The sequence below is a fragment of the Rousettus aegyptiacus genome, unplaced genomic scaffold (genome assembly GCF_014176215.1).
Source record: "Rousettus aegyptiacus isolate mRouAeg1 unplaced genomic scaffold, mRouAeg1.p scaffold_m13_p_4, whole genome shotgun sequence".
NCBI lineage: Eukaryota > Metazoa > Chordata > Mammalia > Chiroptera > Pteropodidae > Rousettus > Rousettus aegyptiacus.
This window is the reverse complement of record NW_023416307.1, coordinates 127,990,186-128,011,979: the sequence shown is the minus strand read 5'-3', so window position 1 is coordinate 128,011,979 and position 21,794 is coordinate 127,990,186. Positions and strand designations below refer to the sequence as shown.

The 21,794-nt window shown below is 36.2% G+C and overlaps 1 protein-coding gene across 4 annotated transcripts in view; it reads left to right on the top strand.

Annotated features, from left to right (window-relative positions):
* PPP2R3A (protein phosphatase 2 regulatory subunit B''alpha) overlaps positions 1–21,794 on the top strand; it is a 151,377-nt gene that overhangs the window by 22,123 nt on the left and 107,460 nt on the right. For 3 of the 4 annotated variants that reach the window (XM_016140354.2, XM_016140355.2, XM_036219783.1), the window contains exons 2-3: positions 4,498–4,675; positions 15,916–18,317. In XM_016140354.2, the coding sequence (XP_015995840.2) occupies positions 16,356–18,317 (1,962 nt within the window). In that variant the 5' untranslated portion in view covers positions 4,498–4,675; positions 15,916–16,355. The remainder of the gene's footprint in view (positions 1–4,497; positions 4,676–15,915; positions 18,318–21,794) is intronic. The other variant, XM_036219782.1, reaches the window with a different exon arrangement.

The window sequence follows — 21,794 nt, the reverse complement described above, 5'->3', positions numbered from 1 at the left end:
TGAATGCCCTAGGGCTCAGCCTGTGGATGTTTCTCTTCATATTCCTATTTAGAGACAGAGATTTTTATAGACTCTCATAGAATAAAATTTATTATAGAATAAATATTTCTTTCTCTTTTATTTGTTTTCCCTCCTTCAGTAATCTCATCTAGTCTCAAGGCTTTAAATTTGACTCAAATTTGTGTCAGCCTAAATCTCCCCCCTAAAGTCCAGACTCAATTCTCCAACAGTATTCTGCACATTTTTACCGAAATGTCTAACAGGCATGTCAACAGTAGCATTCAAAACTGAACTACTGACCTACCTTGTCACCACCACTTCCTCTCCCACCAATAAATCTATTCTTCCTTCAGTCTTCCCAGTCTCAATATCAGTTATCTTCTTCCCGTTGTTCAAGCAAAAAAACAAACAAAATGACAATTTTTAAAAACCAACCCTTAGATGTATTGATCCTTGACCACCCTCTTTTTCACGAAACACACACATCAGTCCCATTGGCTCATTTCAGAATGAAACATATATCCAGAATCTAACTACTTCTCACCTTCCCTGGGCTAGTGCCAGATCCAAACCAGCATCATCTTCTGCCTTGACTATTCCAGGCAAATTTGGCCCCCTTTTTCCACTCTTTTGGTCTCCCTGTTTCCGCTCTTGTTCCCTGTAGTCTGTTCTCATCGCAGCAGCCAGAATGATCTTGTTAAAAAGTAAGTCTGATCATGTCATTTTTCTGTTCAAAATTCGTCAGTAGCTTCCTACCTCAATAAAAGTCCAAGTCTAGTCACGCTGCTGTCCTCACTCTTGCTAAAACATTCAAGACATGCTTCTACCTCTGAGCCTTTGTTGTTGGCTTTCCTTCCATTTTCCTCCCCATCGCCCTAACCAGCCTCCAAACACATACTTTATCCCTCGTGATACTATCTTATTGAAGAGACCAGGCTAATTATCTTATAGAATGATCCATATCATAAATTTCTCTTTCCTCATGATGTTGTTTAACTTATTTCTCTATTTCCTGCAATTGGACATTAGCTCTAAAATATTGACTAAAGCTAAATATTTTTGACAAGAAAATTCCATAAATGATACTTCAGTCTTCATATTTCATCATATTGAGAGATACCTATTATCTAATTACCTCACCGTTAGTGATGCAAAATTTAAGGTGTTAAGGTGGTGACTTGCAGATCCTTCCATTACAAATTTTCATTTTTACCTTTGTGATTAACAAATAATCTGAAGAGTGAATGATATTTTTAAAAATTATGTGGTTTTATCACAATGAGATACCGTCTCACACCTGTTAGAATAGCTATAATCAACAAGACAAGCAATAACAAATGTTTTAGAGGATGCAGAGCGAAAGGAATCCTCATACACTGCTGGTGGGTCTGCAAATTGGTACGGCCACTTTGGAAAGCAGTATGGAGGTTCCTCAAAAAAACTAATAATTGACCTACCATGTGATCCAGCAATCCCTCTACTGGGTATTTACCCCAAAGACTTGAAAATTAATATTCAAAAAGATATTTGCACACTGATGTTCATAGCAGCATTATTCACAGTGTCCAGGACATGGAAGCAACCAAAGTGTCCTACGATAGATGACTGTATAAAGAAGCCATGGTACATATGTACAATGGAATATTACCCAGTCATAAGAAGAGATGAAATACTGCCATTTGCAACAACATGGATGGACCTTGAAATAATCATACTAAGTGAAATAAGTCAGACAGAAAAGGTTGGAAATCACATGATATCATATATGTGGGATATAAACCTAAAAGCAACAAATGAGCAGGAAGGACAAACATAGACTCATCGAAGGGAGGGGGCAGGGGGAAAATAAAAAAAATAAAATGTTAAAAAAAATTATGTATATGAGGAAAAAAACTGGCATTTAAAAAAATAAAAATCCTGTCGTTTTAAGAATACTGTTTAGCCTGTGGAACCTTGTTTTTCCAAATAAAATATTTTTGGGGGATCTAATATATGAAACAGATAAAAGCAGAGCTCTTCTGGTTGCAGTGGGAAATGCCTAGTATTGGCAGCTTCCAAGGGAACTCTGACAGACACAGTTTGTAACTCACAGAACCTACCCAAACTACAGAGGCTGAGAGAAGATGCGTAAAGTCCTAAAGGCTACCTGGCCTCTCACAAAATCTCAGTTAGCTTTCTGTTAGAGCAAACTTTGGGGAGTTCTCTCACTTCCTTGGAAAGCTGTGGTTATGGATTATCATTAGAATGGCACTCGGTTTTTCCCTGGCAGTCCACTCACAGTTTTTAGTTGTCTGAGTGCTTCCTTGGACATTCTATCTGTTTTGCAGATGTGAAGATTTGAAATTACTTCATTTTTAGTGTGTGTTGAGTTGCAGTCTTTTTCCCCCTGCCTTGGAAATTCCTGTTCATCCACAAAGAATTCCAGATTCAGACATTATTCATCTTATGTCTGGAACACTAAAATCTCATGAGCTTTCACATGTCTTACCTCTTTCCACCTTTAGAGTATTCAAAATGCTGCCATAGCTAAAGTCAGTTTTTATCATTTGCTTGCTCCTTGCTTCCTTTCTGCACCTTACTTATCATATACCCTAATAATTGAATAAGTAAATTTGCTATATCCACATGTTGTATGTAAGATATATGATGTAGATTTTTATTCTTGTGGAAAGTGGAAAAAGAAGGTAATAAACTGTAATTAAATCTCACTTTTGTTATAAGATAAACGTTCACAAAAATCCCCATGTATGTGTGTATTTAAAGCCAAAAAGGACATTTATAAAAATAGTTACATAATACTCTAGGTTTGATCTCTAGGTGTGATATTTGTTTCTCTTTCGTGCTTATGCGGGCTCTCTCCCTCCCCCCACCTCTCTCAGCAAGCATGTCTTATTTCTACAGTCACTACTTTTATAAATATTAAAATAGTTGTTTAAAAAAACAACAGCTTTGATCTGTCAAATTCGAGCTGCATTGAAGACAGTTCCAGGCCCCTCGCCTAGCTTTTTGCCATCCATGCCATTCTTTGGGATTTTTTTCTGTTCTCATCCCATTCAGGCAACTGTGCCCTTGACCCAGGCTTCTGTTCGTTTTACTCCAGATTCTTGGTTGTGTTCTAGAATTGCCCACTTGGCTCCAAATAGCCTCTGCTCACTTGTACCAAAATGAACTTGTCAGGGAAGGAAAAGAGGATGGAAAAATTATGTTCTGAAAGGAACTGTCACTAAAATGTGATCTCCTTCAGGGCCCGCGAGGAGGGCCTCACTAAATACCTGTTGAATGAATTGGTCTATTCTTTTTTGTCTCATTTCTGTTATCTCATAAATTCTTAAAAAACAGGAGCTTTGCTTTTGTTCTGTAAAGCCCTGAAAATTTTTTGTACTTAATATAAATTAATGAATTTTTTAAAATTCATAATTGACTTAAAAATAAATTTAAGATCTCTTGTCAACTTTGACCAGAATTTGTGCTTATAGAGATGTAGAAAACACGGGATTTAAAGATCAAAGAAATTCAGATCTTAATCATAGATTCGTGATCATGGATTAGTCATTTAAGTAAGTCTCTGAGTTGCCTTCATTTATAGCCTTATAGCCTTACTGATTCTCTTCTGAACTCTATAACGTTTTACCTGGTCTGCTTAGCTTTGATCTTGTTTCTCTAAGTCTGTCCTCCACAGTGCGACATAGTGACACACCTGCAGTAGAAATCTGACCTTGTCCCCTCCTACTCCCTTTGAAACCTGTCAGGGACTCTGATGCTATGTTGCCTCTGCCTCACCCGCTTGAGCGGTAGCTCATAGAAGCCTTTCTTCAAACTTGACTCTGGAATAATACCAAACTCCTGGTAGCTCCTCACACATTCATGCCACCTCCTGCCTCGCTCCCTTTGTCCACAAGGCATTTTCCCTTTCTTCTTGCAGCCAACTACTTCTATTCTTCTTCAGGACTGGGCTTGGCAGTCCTCTCTTGGATGTCTTCTCTTGATATAAAGGTTGAGTATCCTCTTTCTCTGCCCATTTACATTGTAAGTTGCTTGAGGCAAAATCATAGAATTCATAGTTTCTTCATCTTGAAGAATATCTGGCTGATAGTGGTGCTCAAATGTTTATTAAACTATATTGTATGTATGTTCTTCTAAACTCTCCAAATGATTTTTATATATAGAATATGATTTGATTTTTTTACATAATATCAAAAATAAGAATAAGGAAATATGTGAATTAAAGAAACTTAAAATACCAGCAGAGACAACTATTATTGGTGTTTTGGATTATATAATGGACAATTTTTTAAAATTATAAAATGGTAAAAGTTTAACCCCTAGATTTTCCTTACAGAGCCAGTACTCAGGTAAATCAGTAGCTTTGCAAATGACATGCATTAAAAATTAATAGCCAGTTCACTGTGCTTCCCACATCAAATAATACAAAATAAAATATAGCTGTTTTCTAATTCAAACCAAGAAAACAATTTTTGCTTTTCTCATGTTCCCTAGATCCCAGAGCCATCTTTCATCCTGTTCTTCCAGAAGAGAAGGTGAAATCTCAGTGAGGGAAGTGACTTGACCAACTTGCTCGCTTGGTCAGTGCCGACGCAGAAGTTGGGATGAGTAGCTCCTGACTGCCCGCCCTCCTGGCGTTTCCCCCTGTTTCTCCACTGGAGTAAAAATAAAAGTAAGTTTTTAAGCACTTCCTAGTTCCCATATGCTCAAATCAGGCCTGCCGCTGACATGTTCTAAGTCTCTTTAAGACATTAGCCCTAAACCTAAAGCTGTAATTGTTCTTTCATATTCATGTATACAATTTCTCTGAGCAGCAGAAATATCTTCCCTTCTAAGAGATTTCTTAACTTATTTTCTCAACTATTTTTGAAATGAATACAGCAAATCCAGGTCTCTTTTTTTTCCCTACAAATAGTTCTATGGTATATGTTTTTGTGTTCCGCTACATTGTTCTCTTGGGATCATTTTCCATACTGAGTCATCCACCGGAGAGTGCCTGTGTTTTCCAGGCAAACTAATAGTTTTATTATTTCTAAATGACTCATTACTGCTGAATCATCACACCTGTTTACTCTGTTAAATAAAAAGTATTTAGGCATTTTCTACAAATTTTCCACTTTCTAGTCTTCAAATGTCCTATCTAAATGACATAGATACTCAACTAATTTTATCTGTGTCTATGATTTATGTTCGTTTTCTTCTTGAACCCTTTCGTCAGTTAAGATAAGCACTGAAAGTTTTTTACCTCACACTTTCTGTTCCAGATGTTTCCTGAAATAGAACACATAAATAGCAACATAAAAAATATGTGCATATTCTCTATTTTCCATCATTACATTTATGTTGTTTAAGGTTTTATCAATTTCCCAAATTCCTCCATGAAATTAGGGAGATACACCTATAAAAGGAAACTGTAGCTTGAATGTTTGTTGATCACACAAAATCTTCGGAATTCAGCATTGGAGGAATGAAACACTTTGCTCCCTTGACTTCTGTGTCATAGTTGGCTGGTTTTCTTCCTGCCCTTCCTGCGGGTTCTCTTCTCCTTCTCTTCCTTGGCATCCTTCTCCTCACCCCATACATGCTGGTCTTCCTCAAAATTTTGTCCTTGGCCCTTTTCTCACTGTGTATCTTCAGTCTTATCCACCCTGTGGCTTTAAAACCTTTATCTGATGCTTATTTCTAAACCGTTATTTTCAGCTCCCACCTCTTCACTGCCACATATATCCATCCGCACAGGGAGTATCTTCCGGGTGCTCCACTGAAACAACCTGTGCCTACAGCCGAGTTCCTCTCCTCCACACCTTTGCCCCGCAGCCTTCGCACACAGCAATCGGCCCCAGCCTTATTGTCACGTCTCCCTAGAACCCACTTTTATTTTTTTTAAACTTTGATAGCAATATTATATGTTAATTTTCATATTTAAAGTGTCACTGCTTAAAAGACGTTTTAAAAATACCAATTTCCACTCCCAACTAGGCCTGCTTCTCAGAAACAACCAATTGTTTTAGTTTAATTTTTGTTATTTACCTCTATATTTATAAATGAATATATATTGTGAATTCATCATTCATAATTTTTAAACACTAAATTTTTCTTTTCTGATATGAATTTCAGTTCTCTTGCTCTTAATCTACCACATTAACAAAATAAAGGGTAAAAATTATGTGATCATCTCAACAGATGCAGAATGCGTATTCGACAAAATTAAACAACCATATGAGATTTTTAAAAACTCTCAGCAAACTAGAAATAGACAAGTACTTTCTCAATCTGATAAAGGGCATCTACTAAAAGACCTACAGCTGTCATTATATTTTATGGTGAAAGACTGAGTACTTTTGCTCTAAAATCAGATATAAGGGAAGGATTTTTTAACTCACCACTTCTATTTGATATTGTTCTGGAGATCCTAGCCAGTGCAGTAGGCAGTAAGGTAGTAATTATTGGAAACAAAAAGTGAAACTATCTCTATTCTCAGACAACATCATTGTCTATATAGAAAATCCCAGGGAATTTACCCCTAAAATATACTTAATAAGTGAATTTAGCGAAGTGGCAAGCAACAAGGTCAATATACATAAATCAACTATTTTATATACCAGCAATAAACACAATGAAAAAAAATTAAAATAACAGTACCATTTGCATTAGCATCAAAAAACACAAAATACTTGAGAATAAATTTAATGAAAGGGCTACAAATATTGCTGAGAGAAATTAAAGAGCATCTGAATAAATGGAGACACGTATCATGTTCATGGATTGGAGATTTGATATTGTTAAGATCTCCATTATCACTAAATGGAGATTGAAATTTTAATCAAAATCCCAGCACGTTTTCTTTGTGAAAATTGGCAAGCTGATTCCAATATCGATAAAGAAGTACAAGGGACTAGAATAGCCAAAACAATTCTGAAAAAGAAAAAAATCAGAGGATTTACATTACTATTTTAAGACTTACTATAAAACTATAATAACTAGGACAGAATAGTATTGATGTATAGAAAGACAAAAGAGTAGAGAATCCAGAAGTAAATTCATATATATGGTCATTTATTTTTCAGCAAATGTTCCAACCTAATTCAGTGGGCACAGTCTTTTGAACAAATGGTCCTCGGTGATCTTCAAACTCAGCCTTATACCATACCATAGATCATAGACCTAAACATAAAAGTCGGAATGATAGAATTACCCAAAAAGACCTCAAGAGAAAGTCTTCATGCCCTTGGTCTGTATAGGCAAAGATTTTAAGACAGGATACAAATACATTTAACTATTAAAGAGAAATTGATTAATTGTATTAATAAATTTAGTAATATTAAAACCTCTTCAAAACCTGTGGCTAAGAAAATGGAAAGAGAAGGCACAGACCAAGAGGAAACATCTGTATCTAAAATATATCAATGAACTTATTTTTATTATCATTTTTTATTTTTCATTTGGCATACAGTACTATATTAGTTTCAGGTGTACAACATAGTGATTAGACATCTGTATAACTCACAGAGTGATCACCCCAATAAATCTAGTGCCCCTCTGACACCATACATGGTTATTATATTATGGGCTATATTCTTTATGCTGTACTTTTTATCTCTGCTACTGTTTTGTAACTATCAATTTTTACTTTTTAATCCCTTCCCCCTTTATCACCAACTCCCCAGCCTACCTCCCATCTGGTAGCCCTCAAAATGTTCTCTGTATCTGTGAGTTTGTTTGTTTGTTTATTTGTTTTGTTCTTTAGATTCCATGTATACATTCAATCATATGGCGTTTGTCTTCTTCTATTTGACTTACTCCCCTCAGCACACTACCCTCTAGGTCCATCATGAAATATCTTCTTCATCCCCTTTTAATCCGTATGTGTCTTTTAATCTGAAGTGAGTTAGCATATGTAAGGGTCTTATTTTCTTATCCATTTTTCAGTCACACTATCTTTTGATTAGAACATTTAATTTTTTTTTCATTTGAAGTACTCGTTAATAGATGAGTAGTTATTACCATTCTTTATTTAGACTTTTGTTATATATTTCTTTCCTTTTCATAAAAAAAGTCCCTCCAACATTTCCTGTAATACCGGCTTGGTGGTGATGAACTCCTATAGCTTTTTCTTGCCTGATGCCTGAGAAGCTCTTTTTCTGTCCTATTCTAAATGATAACTTTGCTAGGTAAAGTAATCTTGTTGTAGGTCCTGGGTTTTCATCATGTTGAATATTTCATGCCAAGCCCTACTGGCCTGTAAAGTTTCCATTGAGAAATTGTTTGACAGTCTTATAGGCATCCCTTGTATGTAACTAATTGCTTTTCTCTTGATCCTTTTAAGATTCTCTCTTTGAATTTAACCTTTGGTATTTTAATTGTGATATGTCTTGGTGTGGGCCTCTTTGGACTCATCTTGTTTGGTACTTTCCGAACTTCCTGGGTGTACATCTGATTCCTTCAGGTTAGGAATGTTTTCCATCATTATTCCTTCAAATAGGTTTTCAGTTCCTTGCTCTCTTCTGGTCCCTCTTCACCTGGGAGGGCTCTAATCTTTCAAAATCCGGTCCTCTCCCTCCTGACTTTTCTCGCTTGCTGCTTCTGTTCCTTTGTTTCGCAGTAAGTCCACTTCCTCAGCAGTGGCCACAGAGCAGTTTACTGTGGAAGAATACCAGGAGCCACTGGAAAGTTCTCGTTAGAGTGATCATAAGCCGCTTAAAGCAGAAGTGACAGTAAGAGCTAACTGAACTCTTGACATTGCTTATGAACCACACAGGTAGAAACTGGGAAAACAGAATGGCCCTTTGCAGGGATGGAGGAACCAGGATAGACAAAAGTCTTGGGGGATAGGCAGGCAGAATGCAACGAGATGAGACCTGAGGTGAGATAAATGTAAATGGTCAGAAAATTAACTGTAATTTTCCAAGAAATCTATTCTGCTTTCTACCCCGATACAATAGGTGTTTAGATTGATTGAAACTTTTTAGTATATTTCATCAAAGATTGTAAAATGCTCATTATTTCATATGCCATTAAGAAAATAAAAGCTCATATTATGATACAAGGCTTATCATTCAGGATTTTTTTGCTTATTGAAAGTTCTTTTAGTCTTATATTGACAGATATTTTAAATTACATATCACTCTTGTACATACAGTCTTTGAGACTATCCCATAGTCTGGGATTTCTTTGAAATCACACTTGCAAAAGTTATCATTTGACGATATAAGGTTGCTTCATATTGGCAATTCCAGTGGGTAATTTTTCTTTTTCTTGACCTCTCAGTGGCATCCAACACTAGTGACCTTCATTTTGAAAGTCTCTTCTTCAGCCTCTGTGAAGTTGCTTTCTCCTGATTTCCATGTTACCTTATGGGCTCTTTCTTCTTAGCTTCCCGCTAAGAATCCTGTTCCTCTGTTTGACCCAGAAATGTCAGTGCTCCTGAGCTCTGTCCTCAGCCCAGTGTTCTTCTCACTTTAAGCAGTCACCTTCTGTCACCTCTCAGGGCCGCATCTGCAGTCCAGCTCTATCTGCTCACCCCCAGGTTTTTATACTCACTTTTTCATTCACTTGGATTTTCCACAGGTATCTTTTCAAGCAACACGTTCGGAATAAAACTCTTTATCTTTTCTATGGCCACCTCCCATAAAACAAAATCAAGAAGTCTGTGTTGGGAGTAGCAACACTAGTCCCCTAATCCTTAAGCCAGAAACCCAAGATTCTACCCTCTCTCTTTCCCTTAACTTGTGTTCCGTAAATTTTTCCTCCTTGATTATCTAATGAATGCCTTCCTCTTTGTTAACTACTGCCACCTGCTTGGTTTAGGTTCTCACATCTTCTTTCATAGATTATTACAGTAGCCTCTTAATTGATTTCCATGCCTCCACTTAGCTGCTAGAATGATCTTTCTTAAACATGAATCTCATCTTGTTACTCCCCAGCCTAAAAGTCTTTGTTTTTCCCATAGTTTTCTAATAAAGCTCAGACTCTTTGAGCACACAAGGCAGTCTGTGGTCTAGTTCTTGCCACTCTCTTTCTTCCCTTCTTGCTTCTCTGTACACTTCCCCCAGTGAAATTAGCTGGAACTACTTGGACTTCAGAACTCAGTGTGCTGTGTTAGGCCTCTGAGCCTTCACATATGTTTCCCTCTGCCTATAGTATGCTTCCCTTCCTTTTTAATCCTTAGTCATCTTTCAAAACTAGGTACATACATCCCTTATTTTGGGAAGCCTTTCCTGACTCTTCAGTCTGATTTAGATACTCTTTTTCAGTATGGACAAAGGGCATGAAGAAAGGCTTTACAGATGGACAATGCAAAATGTTCATGAGGTAAATAAAAAGGCACAGATTAAAACAATACACTTCCATTTTTTCATCTGTCAAATTAGCAAAGACTTAAAGAGTAGTATCACTCAAGGGGCAATGGGCTTACTCCTACCCTGATATTGGAAGTATAAATTTGTCATTTTTCTGGAGGACAGATTGACCCTGTGTACTTAAAGAGTATATCCATAGACACACACACACCCTTGCACTCAGCGTTCTATTGCTTAGAATGTATCCTAAGAAAATAACTGGACAACTGCATAAAATATATGTATAAGAATGTTTGTCACTGTTTATTTAAAAAAAAAAAAGTAAATAATGTAAATATCTTATAATAGCAGATGGCTAAATTATCCATATGGTACAATACTATATCTATTAAAATGATCTAGATCTGTTCGGACATGGAGGTATTTTCATGAGATATTGCTGGTTTAAAGTAAGTTATAAAATACATAGTATAGTCCAGTTTTTATTTAAAAATTACACATAAATTTTCATAAGAAAATGGCACAGTGTGTATATCCATAACAATATTAACAGTAGTTATTTCTGAATGATGACATGGGTAATTAAAATTTTGATACTTACAGGTATTTTCTAACTTTTCTGAAAAGAACGTGTTAATTATGAGAGCAAAATGGGGGAAAACAGGAGCCCTACGCTAGTACTCCTGATACCCACTGTGCTCGCCTCTTTCATTGCCCCATTAAACAGTAAATGTACTGAGGGCCATCAGGAATGAATTATTCAGCATCATTCTCCCAGGGCCTGGCTCAGAGGAGAAAATACTTGATGAGTAAATTATACCTATAATAGTTAACAGTTATTGAGCATTTCCTGTTATCTTAAGCATTTGTCATGTTAACTTAATCCTCATGACATGGGTACTATTATTATGTCAATTCTGCAGGTGAAACAGGTGTGAAAGTTAATACAGCTTACATAAAGCCACACAACTGTTAAGTGGCAAAGGGAGAATTCAAACCCAATGCAGTCTGGCTTTCACTTTGAGGTATAAGGTGGCATTGTGGTTCTGAGGTACAGTGTATCTCTGATTGAGAATAGTTGGATTAGAGTCCATGTCTAGGATTCCCGCTGAACAATTGGGCATCAGTTAAATCATGGTTTGAATAAAAAGGCAAAATTTGACACCCACAGATCTGAACCAAATACCAGAGAGTAATCTTTGTTTTTTGGCATTAAAAAAAAAAAAATTCATTTTAGACTGTAAACTTCTCATTGAAATTAGTGCCATCCTTTGGGGTTTGGCTTTATTAGGTCCACGCTCTCTGCTGTTTGTGTCCCTTCAAAACTTAAAGACCTAAATCTTAATTAGTTCTTTAACTATTGTAACCACTTTTCCTTCTCAGTAAGATTACTTATAACAAGTTTGTCAAATTTCATTTTTAAACCTACCAATCTTCAGTTTTGCCTTATTTTCTTTTTTTCCTCCATATGTTTTTTTAAGTCAGAATTTCTGAAAGTGGCATTCTCATCATCTAAAACTACACTGCTTAGTATGGTGGCCACTAGCCACATGTGGTTTATAAAGTTAAAATTAATTAAAATTAATTAGAATGGGCAAAAGATTTAAACAGTGCTCCTCCAAAGAAGGTATGGGCCTAATTGACAAGCACAGGAAAAGATGTTGAACATCACTAGCCATTAGTGAAATGTAAGTTAAAGCCACAATGAGTTAGCACTACACACCTATTAAAATGGCTAAAATAGAAAATACTGACAATCCCAAATGCTGAAGAGGATATGGAATCAACTGTATCTCTCATACATTGCTGGTGGGGCTGTAAAATGGTATAGCCACTCTAGTAAACAGTTGGGAGTTTCCTATGAAGACACATTTACCATAAAACCCAACAATTACAGTCCTAGGTATTTACCGTAGAGAAATGAAAATTATGTGCTTGCAAAAACCTGCACTAATATTTACAGCAGCATTATTTGTAGCCCCAAACTTGAAACAACATAAATATCCTTTAATGGGTGAATGGGTAAACTGTGATATATCCATACAATGGAATACTATACTACTCAGCAATAAAAAGGAATGAACTATTGACACATGCAGTAGATGGAATGACTCTCAGAATCGTTGTGTTAAGTGAGAGAAGTCAATCTCAAATTTTTACATACTGTATGATTTCTTATATAAAACATTCTTGAAATGGCAGAAATATAATGATGGAGAACAGATCAATAGTCACCAGGGCTTAGGATTGGGGTGACTGTCTAACTATAAAAGTTTAGCATGAGTGGTTTTTTTTGGAGACAGTGAGACAGTTCTGTATCCTGATTGTGGTAGTTGTTACTATAAAAGGAAAGGAAGAAGGATGGAAAAGGAAGGAGTAAGTACATAAAACTGGTAAAATTGGATTAAGGTCTGTAACTCAGTTACTAGGACTAGTGTCAGTTTCCTGGTTTTGATCATTGTACTGTGGTAATATAGAGGAAACTGGGGTTAAGGGTGCACAGGAATTCTGTATTTTGCAACTTATTCGTGAATCTAAAATAATTTCAAAATTAAATTTAGTTCCTCAGCACACTTGCCCTATTTAAAGTGCTTAGTGGCCCCATATAGCGGCCATAACAGATAGCACAGACATAGAATATTTCCACCAACACAGAAAAGTTTTATTGGATAGTGCTGGTCAAAGAGCACATATCCGACTTTGGCTGCTGTTCTCTCTTCCTTGACTCTTTCAAATTCTAATATCGTATGATACTCTCATACTTTTCATCGTGTTACCTTATTAACCTGTTGTTTTGGTTGTATTCAAACCTAAAGAAGTACTTTAATTTCTCAAATTTTAGAGAAATAAAATAGTTTTATGCCAGTTTAGGAATTTATCTGACATGTGTTTTAACAGGTATCTGGATGTTTAAGTTTTCCAATACTTGTGTATTTTGCCCCTGGATCAGTTTTATCATCTGTATCACTTGTTTTAGGATATACTCCTCATATTTCTCATACACTTATTCTAATATTCTTTCCTTACAATGTCCTTTCATGTTTTCCTTCCCTGTTATTCTTACCCAAAAGCTTTCAAAGTCTTGGATTTCTGAAAAGGTGCATAGTTTTTATGTTCGTCGCTATTTCTTCCCTATCTTCTGGATGTACATCTTTTAAAAAGGTAATATCTTCCATTGCCCCCTTTTCTAGTATTTTATCCCATAACACTTATTCCTCGCTGGCTTCTTTATATTTTAACTTTAGAATTACTGGGACCTTTCTTTACAATGGAACTTCTTTCTGCTTCACTTTCATCCATCCTTCATGATAACTAGTTTTATGAATCTGAGATTTGAATGCAGAGAGGTGGAGGATGAGACAATAATTCAACATCCATGCACATAGCAACAAAGTTAACAAACACACTGAAGGACAAGAAGTATGAGGGTGAACTACCTGAAGAAAACCACAAAGAGAAGTAAAGGAATATTTCTGGAATTGATAATTTTATTTTCTTAGGTGGGAAATCTATATAGTATAATGATGTCTGTGTTCCTTCAAAATAATTCATAAGTTTATTACATTGTAATCAGATTCCAATAGGATTTTTCTTAAAACTCGACAATTCAAAAATTTATCTGGAAGACCATCAAAGAATCTATGAAGTATAAAAAGTAATCATAATTAGGGACATGGGAAACAAAGCCAGATAATAAAACTTAATAAGAAAACAGCGATTACAGTAGTGTAAGAATGGCATAAAAACAAAGTGATTATTGGATCCAAAGAGTCAGGAAATACCCTCTAACCAATATAAGAATTCAACAGAAGAAAGGGTTTTCTATGAATTAATTGCATTAATTGTATCTGTATTCACTAAGTCATTAATGTCTTAATGAACAATAGACAATTTACCAAAAACAAAATTGAATAAGCAAAATAAACAGTTTTCCAGGATTGAAGAAATAAAAATGGAAACAATAAAGTTCTGTTCCTCAGTACTAAAAGGGTAAAGATCGTTACCAGTCCTGTTGATGGTGCATTGGTGCTATTGATCTTCATTGCTGTCATTATCTCATTCCTGTCATTGTCTTACTGCATCATTCTTGATTCAGTAGTATCGCATATTCTATCCTTCAGCAAATCATATTGGCTCTGTGTTTGAAATACATACAGCATCTAAACACCTTCACTGTTATTCTCCTGGTCCAAGCCTCCTGGCCTTCTTGCCTGATTTATTATAATAGCTCCTAACTTTTCCCCCCGCTTATTATCTTGCTCCTCTACAGTCTCCTCTGAGCACAACAACTAGAATTACCAATTTAAAATGTAAGTCTGATCATGTCATTCCTCTGCTCAGTAGTCATCATTTGTTTCCAAGCTCACTCAGAGTACAGCCAAGTTCATCATAGTAGTCTACAGACCCTGTGTGATTTAGACTTCCACCTTTCCTTTCTGATCTGATCTCCTACACTGCCCCCCTTGCTTTCTCTGCTGAAGTCACCTTAGCCTCCTTGTCATTCTTTTAGTAAATCAAGCATGCTCCCACCTCAGGGCCTTTGCACTCATGGTTGCTCAGCCTGAGATGATTTAGCCCCCAGTACCTCCTCGGCCTGCTCTCTCTCTTCTTTCAGGTCTCTGTTAATGTGTCAGTGAGGTTTTCTGACAGCCCTTTATAACACAGGACCCTCTTATCCTTTCTGAATCCTTGCCCTGCTTCCTTTTTCTCCATAGCACACATCACCATCTAAGTTATATATTTACTTACGTAATTTTTTTCCCCGACTAGATCATCAGCTCCATAAGGACATGCTTTGTTTTATTTACTGCTATATCCTTAACACTTAGCAAGTGCCTGGCATATAGTAGGCACTCAATACTTATTGTGTGAATATATTGATTGAACCCTTTTGGAAGGAACTACAACATGATTTAGAAATCTTTTTCTTTTTTAAAAAAATAAGAGAACAGTTAAGTAAATTTTATCTACTTGATGGCGAGAGAGAGAGAGAGATCTGCATATAGCAGGGTCAGATAGGATGGGATCGATAGTAGTAATGAAGGTTGTTTTTTTTCTCTCTCTCTTAGTAAGAAAAGAGGAGATGATGGGAGAATAATTTCCTAGAAGAAGTTGTAGAATCAAGAACGAGTATTTTTTGTTTTCAGACAAGTACTTTGAAAAGACTAGGTTGGTGGAAACAAAAGGCTGGTGCTGGGCACTTGCAGAAAATAAGGTTAGAGGTGGATGGGAACAGATGTTGAAAGTCTTGAAAATAAGTCAAAAGAGATAGGCCTGTCACGATGCATGATGGAGACCAGTAGTGTGAATTCTTAAACTGTGAGAGATGAAAAAGCTGTCTAAATCTAAGCTTAAAATGGCATGGAGGGTGGGTGAAGAAATAGCCAACTAGAAGGGAGCTGTAGCAAGGCAGAGTTGAGGTAATACTACTTCAGGTAGTAAGGCGTATATGGTGTGATGAAACAAAGGCATGATTCAAAGATCAGAAGTCAGTGATGTGGCAAAGAATAAGGCCTGGTGATTAACTACATAGAGAATGCAATGGAAGAGGAAATAAAAGGTTCAGTATTAAGAAATCATTTTTCTTTTTAATTATTTTCTCCTTTCTTCATAGGTTTCTTTGTCATCACAGAAATGGATCATTTAAACCTTTGGAGGACTCAGTTATCACAATACTTCTATACTATCAACTAAGATTTATGACAGTCAATTTACAACAAATTTCTGCATAAAAGAATTGTTGAAGAACTAAAAGGATATTCTTTTATTAAAAAAAATTCTTATAGTATCATGATATTACTAAATAAAACTAAAAAGCACGGTTATTAAGTTATTAGGCTTGCTAATACAAGCACACATGTGCAACAGCTACTGTATCTTGACAGTTACCAAACCTCAAATTTAGATGGTGTTCCTTTGTGGGAAAAGTGGTTATATTTGCAAGAGACCACTGAACATTGTCAAATGTATTTTCAGCTGAGTGTCATATAGGAGAATTTACTTGAAAATAGTTCTAGAAAATTCCAAGTCTCACCATTAAGTGGATTTGATATTATGGCAGCAACTTACAGACTTGTGGTTAGTACTGTGAACCACTACAGCAGCGTGGTGATAGACCGGCGTTTTGAGCAAGCTATACATTATTGCACTGGAACCTGCCACACCTTCGCACACGGGGTCGACTGCATTGTGGTACATCATAGTGTTTGTGCAGACCTCTTACACATCCCTGTGTCTCAGTTCAAAGATGCGGATCTGGACTCTATGTTTCTACCCCACGAAAATGGGTTTTCCTCAGCTGAAAGTGACTATCCTCATCAGGCCCTCACGGGCATACCTAAAGTCAAGAAAGGAGCTACATTTCAGAACACCTGTAACTTAAAGGACATTGCAGGAGAAGCAATCAGTTTTGCCAGTGGGAAAATAAAAGAATTTTCCCTTGAAAAACTCAAAAATTCTAACCACGCAGCTTACAAAAAGGGAAGGAAAGTTAAGTCTGACTCATTTAATAGGAGGTCAGTTGATTTTGACTTGCTCTGTGGCCATTATAACAATGATGGGAACTCTTCATCCTTTGGTTTACTCCGGAGTTCTTCAGTTGAGGAAAAATCTTTGTCCCATAGGAATTCACTTGATATGAACTTGACTTCGATGTTTCTTCACAACTTCTCTGAAGAAGACCTGGTTACTCAAATTTTGGAAAAACATAAAATAGATAATTTTTCTTCTGGAACAGACATAAAGATGTGCTTGGACATTTTGCTGAAATGCTCTGAGGATTTAAAAAAATGCACAGACATCATAAAACAGTGCATAAAGAAAAAATCAGGGAGTAGCATCAATGAAGGAAGTGGTAATGATGCAGTTTCTAGTTCTGAAACTGTCTATATGAATGTAATGACCAGGTTAGCATCCTATCTGAAAAAGCTACCATTTGAGTTCATGCAATCTGGGAATAATGAGGCTGTAGATTTAACAGAACTGCTCAGCAATATGCCTAGTTTACAACTGCCTCCCTTCTCTCCAATATTCGGCACTGAACAGCCTCCTAAATATGAAGATGTTGTACAGCTGTCAGTCCCTGACCATGGACAGTTTCAAACTGTAGAATTGGAAGATGACAAGCACAGTTCTAGGAAAACAGACACTGTAAAATCCTTTCCAAACAACTCTACAAATTCCTTATGTAACTTAGAGGTTAATGATCCCAGGGCTCTAAAAGATGTCCAGCATGAATCACAGCCATTAACCATGAAACCTTTAGAAAATGTTTCCTCTGGTGACCTAATGGAAACCCTTTATATTGAAGAAGAGTCAGATGGAAAGAAGGCATTAGATAAAGGACTAAGGACAGTGAATGGACCCAGTCAGGAGTTGTTAAAGGTAAATGAAGATAGAGCAGAATTATCAGACCATAGTGCTCATCCAAAAAAATGTCCTGCTTCAGTGCACAATGAAATTGGTAAGATATTTGAGAAACCTGTCATTAATCTACCTAAGGAAGATCTTAAATCAAAAGTTCCTAAAGTCAAAGAGGGAGATCACAGAGATTTTATGAATCCTAACAGTCAGGAAGAAATAGATAAATTGTTAATGGATTTGGAATCTTTTTCACAGAAAATGGAGACCTCTCTAAGGGAGCCACTTGCCAAAGGTAAAAGCTCTAACTCTCCAAATAGCCATAGTCAGTTGCCTGGTCAGCAAACTATAGATCTGGAGCCTAAACCTTCCTGTCTAACGAGAATTATTGAAACCAATGGACACAAAATAGAGGAAGAGGATCGAGCCCTCTTACTGCGAATTCTAGGAAGTATTGAAGACTTTGCTCAAGAACTAGTTGAATGCAAATCAGGCAGAGGGAGCCTATCACAAGAAAAGGAAATGATGCAAATTCTACAGGAAACCTTGACGAATTCCTCCCAGGCCAATTTATCTGTCTGTAGAAGTCCTGCTGTCGATAAAGCCAAAGATTCTACTTCAGTGGTTTTGATTCAGCAGACCCCAGAGGTTATCAAGGTAAGACCCAACAATCTTGAGTCCTCAGAATTCTCCAAAGAAATATTTTAATGTTTATAAAATCTATAAATAAAAACTATTTTTGTTAGCCATCCTATGTTCTAAAGCTCCTGTCCTATACTAGACATGGTGTCACTAAGTTCTGTGAAAAAAACTAAAAAGCAAAGGCTTTATAGTCAAGCAGACCAGGTTCAACTGCCCTCCCCACATCCTTGGTCTTCCTCCTAGCTCTGCATGCAAAGGAAAGTTACTCAGCCTTAATGTCTTCATCTATATAATGGAAATAATAAGGATCAAGACAATTTATGTGAAATACAAACAAGGTACCTTAAAGAATGTAGGTATTTAATATTAGTCCTTATGCTCCCCCATTAAACAGTAGACCAGTCATTACATGTTTTTGTAAACTAAGATGTAGTGTGGTATACGAAAGAAAAGAAGACATGAGTCTTGAAGAGCTTAAAATCTACTTGGGGAAACAAAACTAACATTGGAAACAGCACAAGAACATGTAGACACTTCTTTTAAAGTGTTAGTGCAATAGGTCAAAGGTAAAAACTAGAATATGTGAGATTTGCTTCTTCATGCAAGTGAGAGTAGATATCAATTTAGAGTCACAGGATAAAAGTATTTTTAAAAGGCTTTAAATCTACCTTGCTACTAATAGCATTGCTTTCGAATAATCCCAGAAACCCAGTTATCTGTTTATTTGTGTTTATATTTAGTGCAACAGGATTATTTCTTGTTCATTTTACATGTCCAACATGGGTTGGCAAGAAGCTCTGCTCCCCTTCACTCAGAGACCCAAGCCAATAGACACCCCGTGTTCCTACAGCTGCCCATTGCCCCATCTGGGTTATGTGGCTTATGAGTTCCCTGAGGAAGGGAAAGAAAGAGATAGTGCTTGTAACGGCCTTGCCCTACACATGACATACTTCCCTTCTCACATTCCAGTGACTTCAACCTAAAGGCTCAGAAACATGGGGAAGCATATAGAATATTTGGTGAGCACTATTTCTACCATATGTCAAAATGTATGAATTCAGATATAAAGCCAAATCAACAAAGCAAGTTGTAAAATAATGATATGAATTATTTAACAGTATGTACATTTGTGCAAAAAGTATGAAGGAATACATGGATACAACAAATACAATGTTCAGAATAATGATTAATCTCTGGAGGAAGAAAGCTCGAACTGAGGAAGAGTACACGGGGGGTCTCAGTAGTATTAGTAATGTTCTGTTTCATAATCTGGAGGATCATAAGTATTTTGTCATATTTTTGTACTTTTTTGTATATTTTAAATATAATATAGTAATTTAAAAAAAAACAATTGGCTATTAGAGATGGCACATATGTGGCTAAGTTAAAAAACAATTGCATATAATTTTAGTATTCTCATTACAATTTTTATTTGAGCAGGTAAAAATATATATTGTGATTGGATGAATGATTTTTACCTCATATTAGTTTCATGGCTGCTGTTATGTGCACATTTTTAGTTACCAGTGACACTAAAGTTTAAAATAGTACATAATTTAAGGATGGTAAATGATGATTTGGGTCTAAATATCCTCGAATGTCCACTGAGCATTTCTGTGTGAGTATCATTCACAAATGATAATATCTTTAGTTAACTTGATCAGTGCTGGGGTTGAGAATCTGTGGAATTAGCTACAGAAATAAGAAAAATCTTTTCATGTACACAGGCAATACTGATGTGCTTAATATGTTATAAAGAAAAGAAAATACCTATATAGCAACCTCAAAATGATCATAACATAATAAGAGCTAACAGTTCTTGTGAGCTAAGGCATGCTAAGACATTTAGATGTATTTTCTCACCATTTTTCCTACAATGTCCTGTCTGCCCATTTGGAAAAAAACAAACATCCACTTTCTCTGATGTCCTCTTCTGTCTCACAACCATTATAACCAGAAACTCTTACTGTAATAGTGTTTTGAAATTTATTTGACCCTTTTCCTTCATTATCTTCTGTGAAAAAAGGACACAGGTAATGCTTCCAAAAGAGATGAGCTGGAAAAGTAGAAATTGTGAACCCGAAGCCTAGAGTAAGTCTCGTGCAGCACCTTTCCTGTGTCCCTGGCTGACAGCTCACGAGTGGGGCTAAGTCCGCCTCCCTAAATGAGCTTCCCAGTTTTTTGACAAGTACGCACTGAAATCAATCTTATTAAAAGATATTCATTCATCTTTTTTTAAAGTAGATTGTTCTTTTTATTCCTTAAATTCCGCATATGAGTGAAAACATATAGTGTTTATCTTTCTGTCTTACTTTTATACCTTCTAGGTCCATCAAAGCAATATCTTTTTCCATGCCTTTCCTTTTCATATGTAAAGGTCTTGTTTTCTTTTCCTTTTAGCCACTCTGTCTTTTGGTTGGAGCACTGAATTCTTTTCCATTTAAGGTACTTACTGATAGGAATCTAGTTGTTACCATTCTTTATTCTTGTTTTTGATACATGTTTTTTCTTCTTGAAAAGTCCCTCCAGCATTTCCTGTAATACTGACTTAGTGGTGATAAATTCCTTAAGCTTATTTTTGTCCGGGAAGCTCTTTATCTGTCCTTCAACTCTAAATGATAGCTTTGCTAGATAAATTATTCTTGGTTGTAGATCCTGGGTCTTCATCTTGTATAATATTTTTTGCTAAGCCCTTCTGTCCTGCATAGTTTCTTTTGAGAAATCAGCTGCCAGTCTTATGGGTATTCCATTATAAGTAATTTTTTTTTCTCTTGCTGCTTTTAATATTCTTTCTTTGTATTTAAACTTTGGCACTTTAATTATGATGTGTCTTGGTGTGAGCCTCTTTGGATCCCTGATTTTTGGAATTCTCTGAGTTTCCTGGGATTTTATGTCCATTTCCTTCATCAGGTTAGGGAAGTTTTCCATCATTATTTCTTCAAATAGCTGTTTCAACATCTTAATTTTCTTCAGTTACACCGATTAGACAGATATTTGGAGCCTTAATAGTGTCCCACATGCTCCTTAAATTATTTTTATAGTCTTGGCATCTTTTTTCTTGCCATTCTGATTGAGTGTCCTGATTGACTTTCCTGTCCTTTAGATAGGGCATTTGATCTTCTTATTTATTCACATTGTTTATGCCCTTGTTTATTCCATTAATATACTTCCGATCTCAGATAATGTGTTCTTCATTTCAGACTGGTTCCCTTTTTCCATTTCCATTTCTATCTCTTTGTTGGCATTTTCTACACTTCCCAAAAGTTCATTGAACATCTTTATAACTAGTGTTTTGAACTCTGTATCTGTCAGATTATTTGACTCCCTTATATCTGGATCTCTGTTCTGTTCTGTCACATGGTTTCTGGTTCTTTTTCTTTCCATTTTGGCTGCCTTTCCATGTCCTGAGTCTCCCGGTCTTATTGATGTGGATTTGTGAAGTAGGTGTCCAGTGGCACAGTCCTGAGAGGGATTCAGCTGCAGGCCAAATTT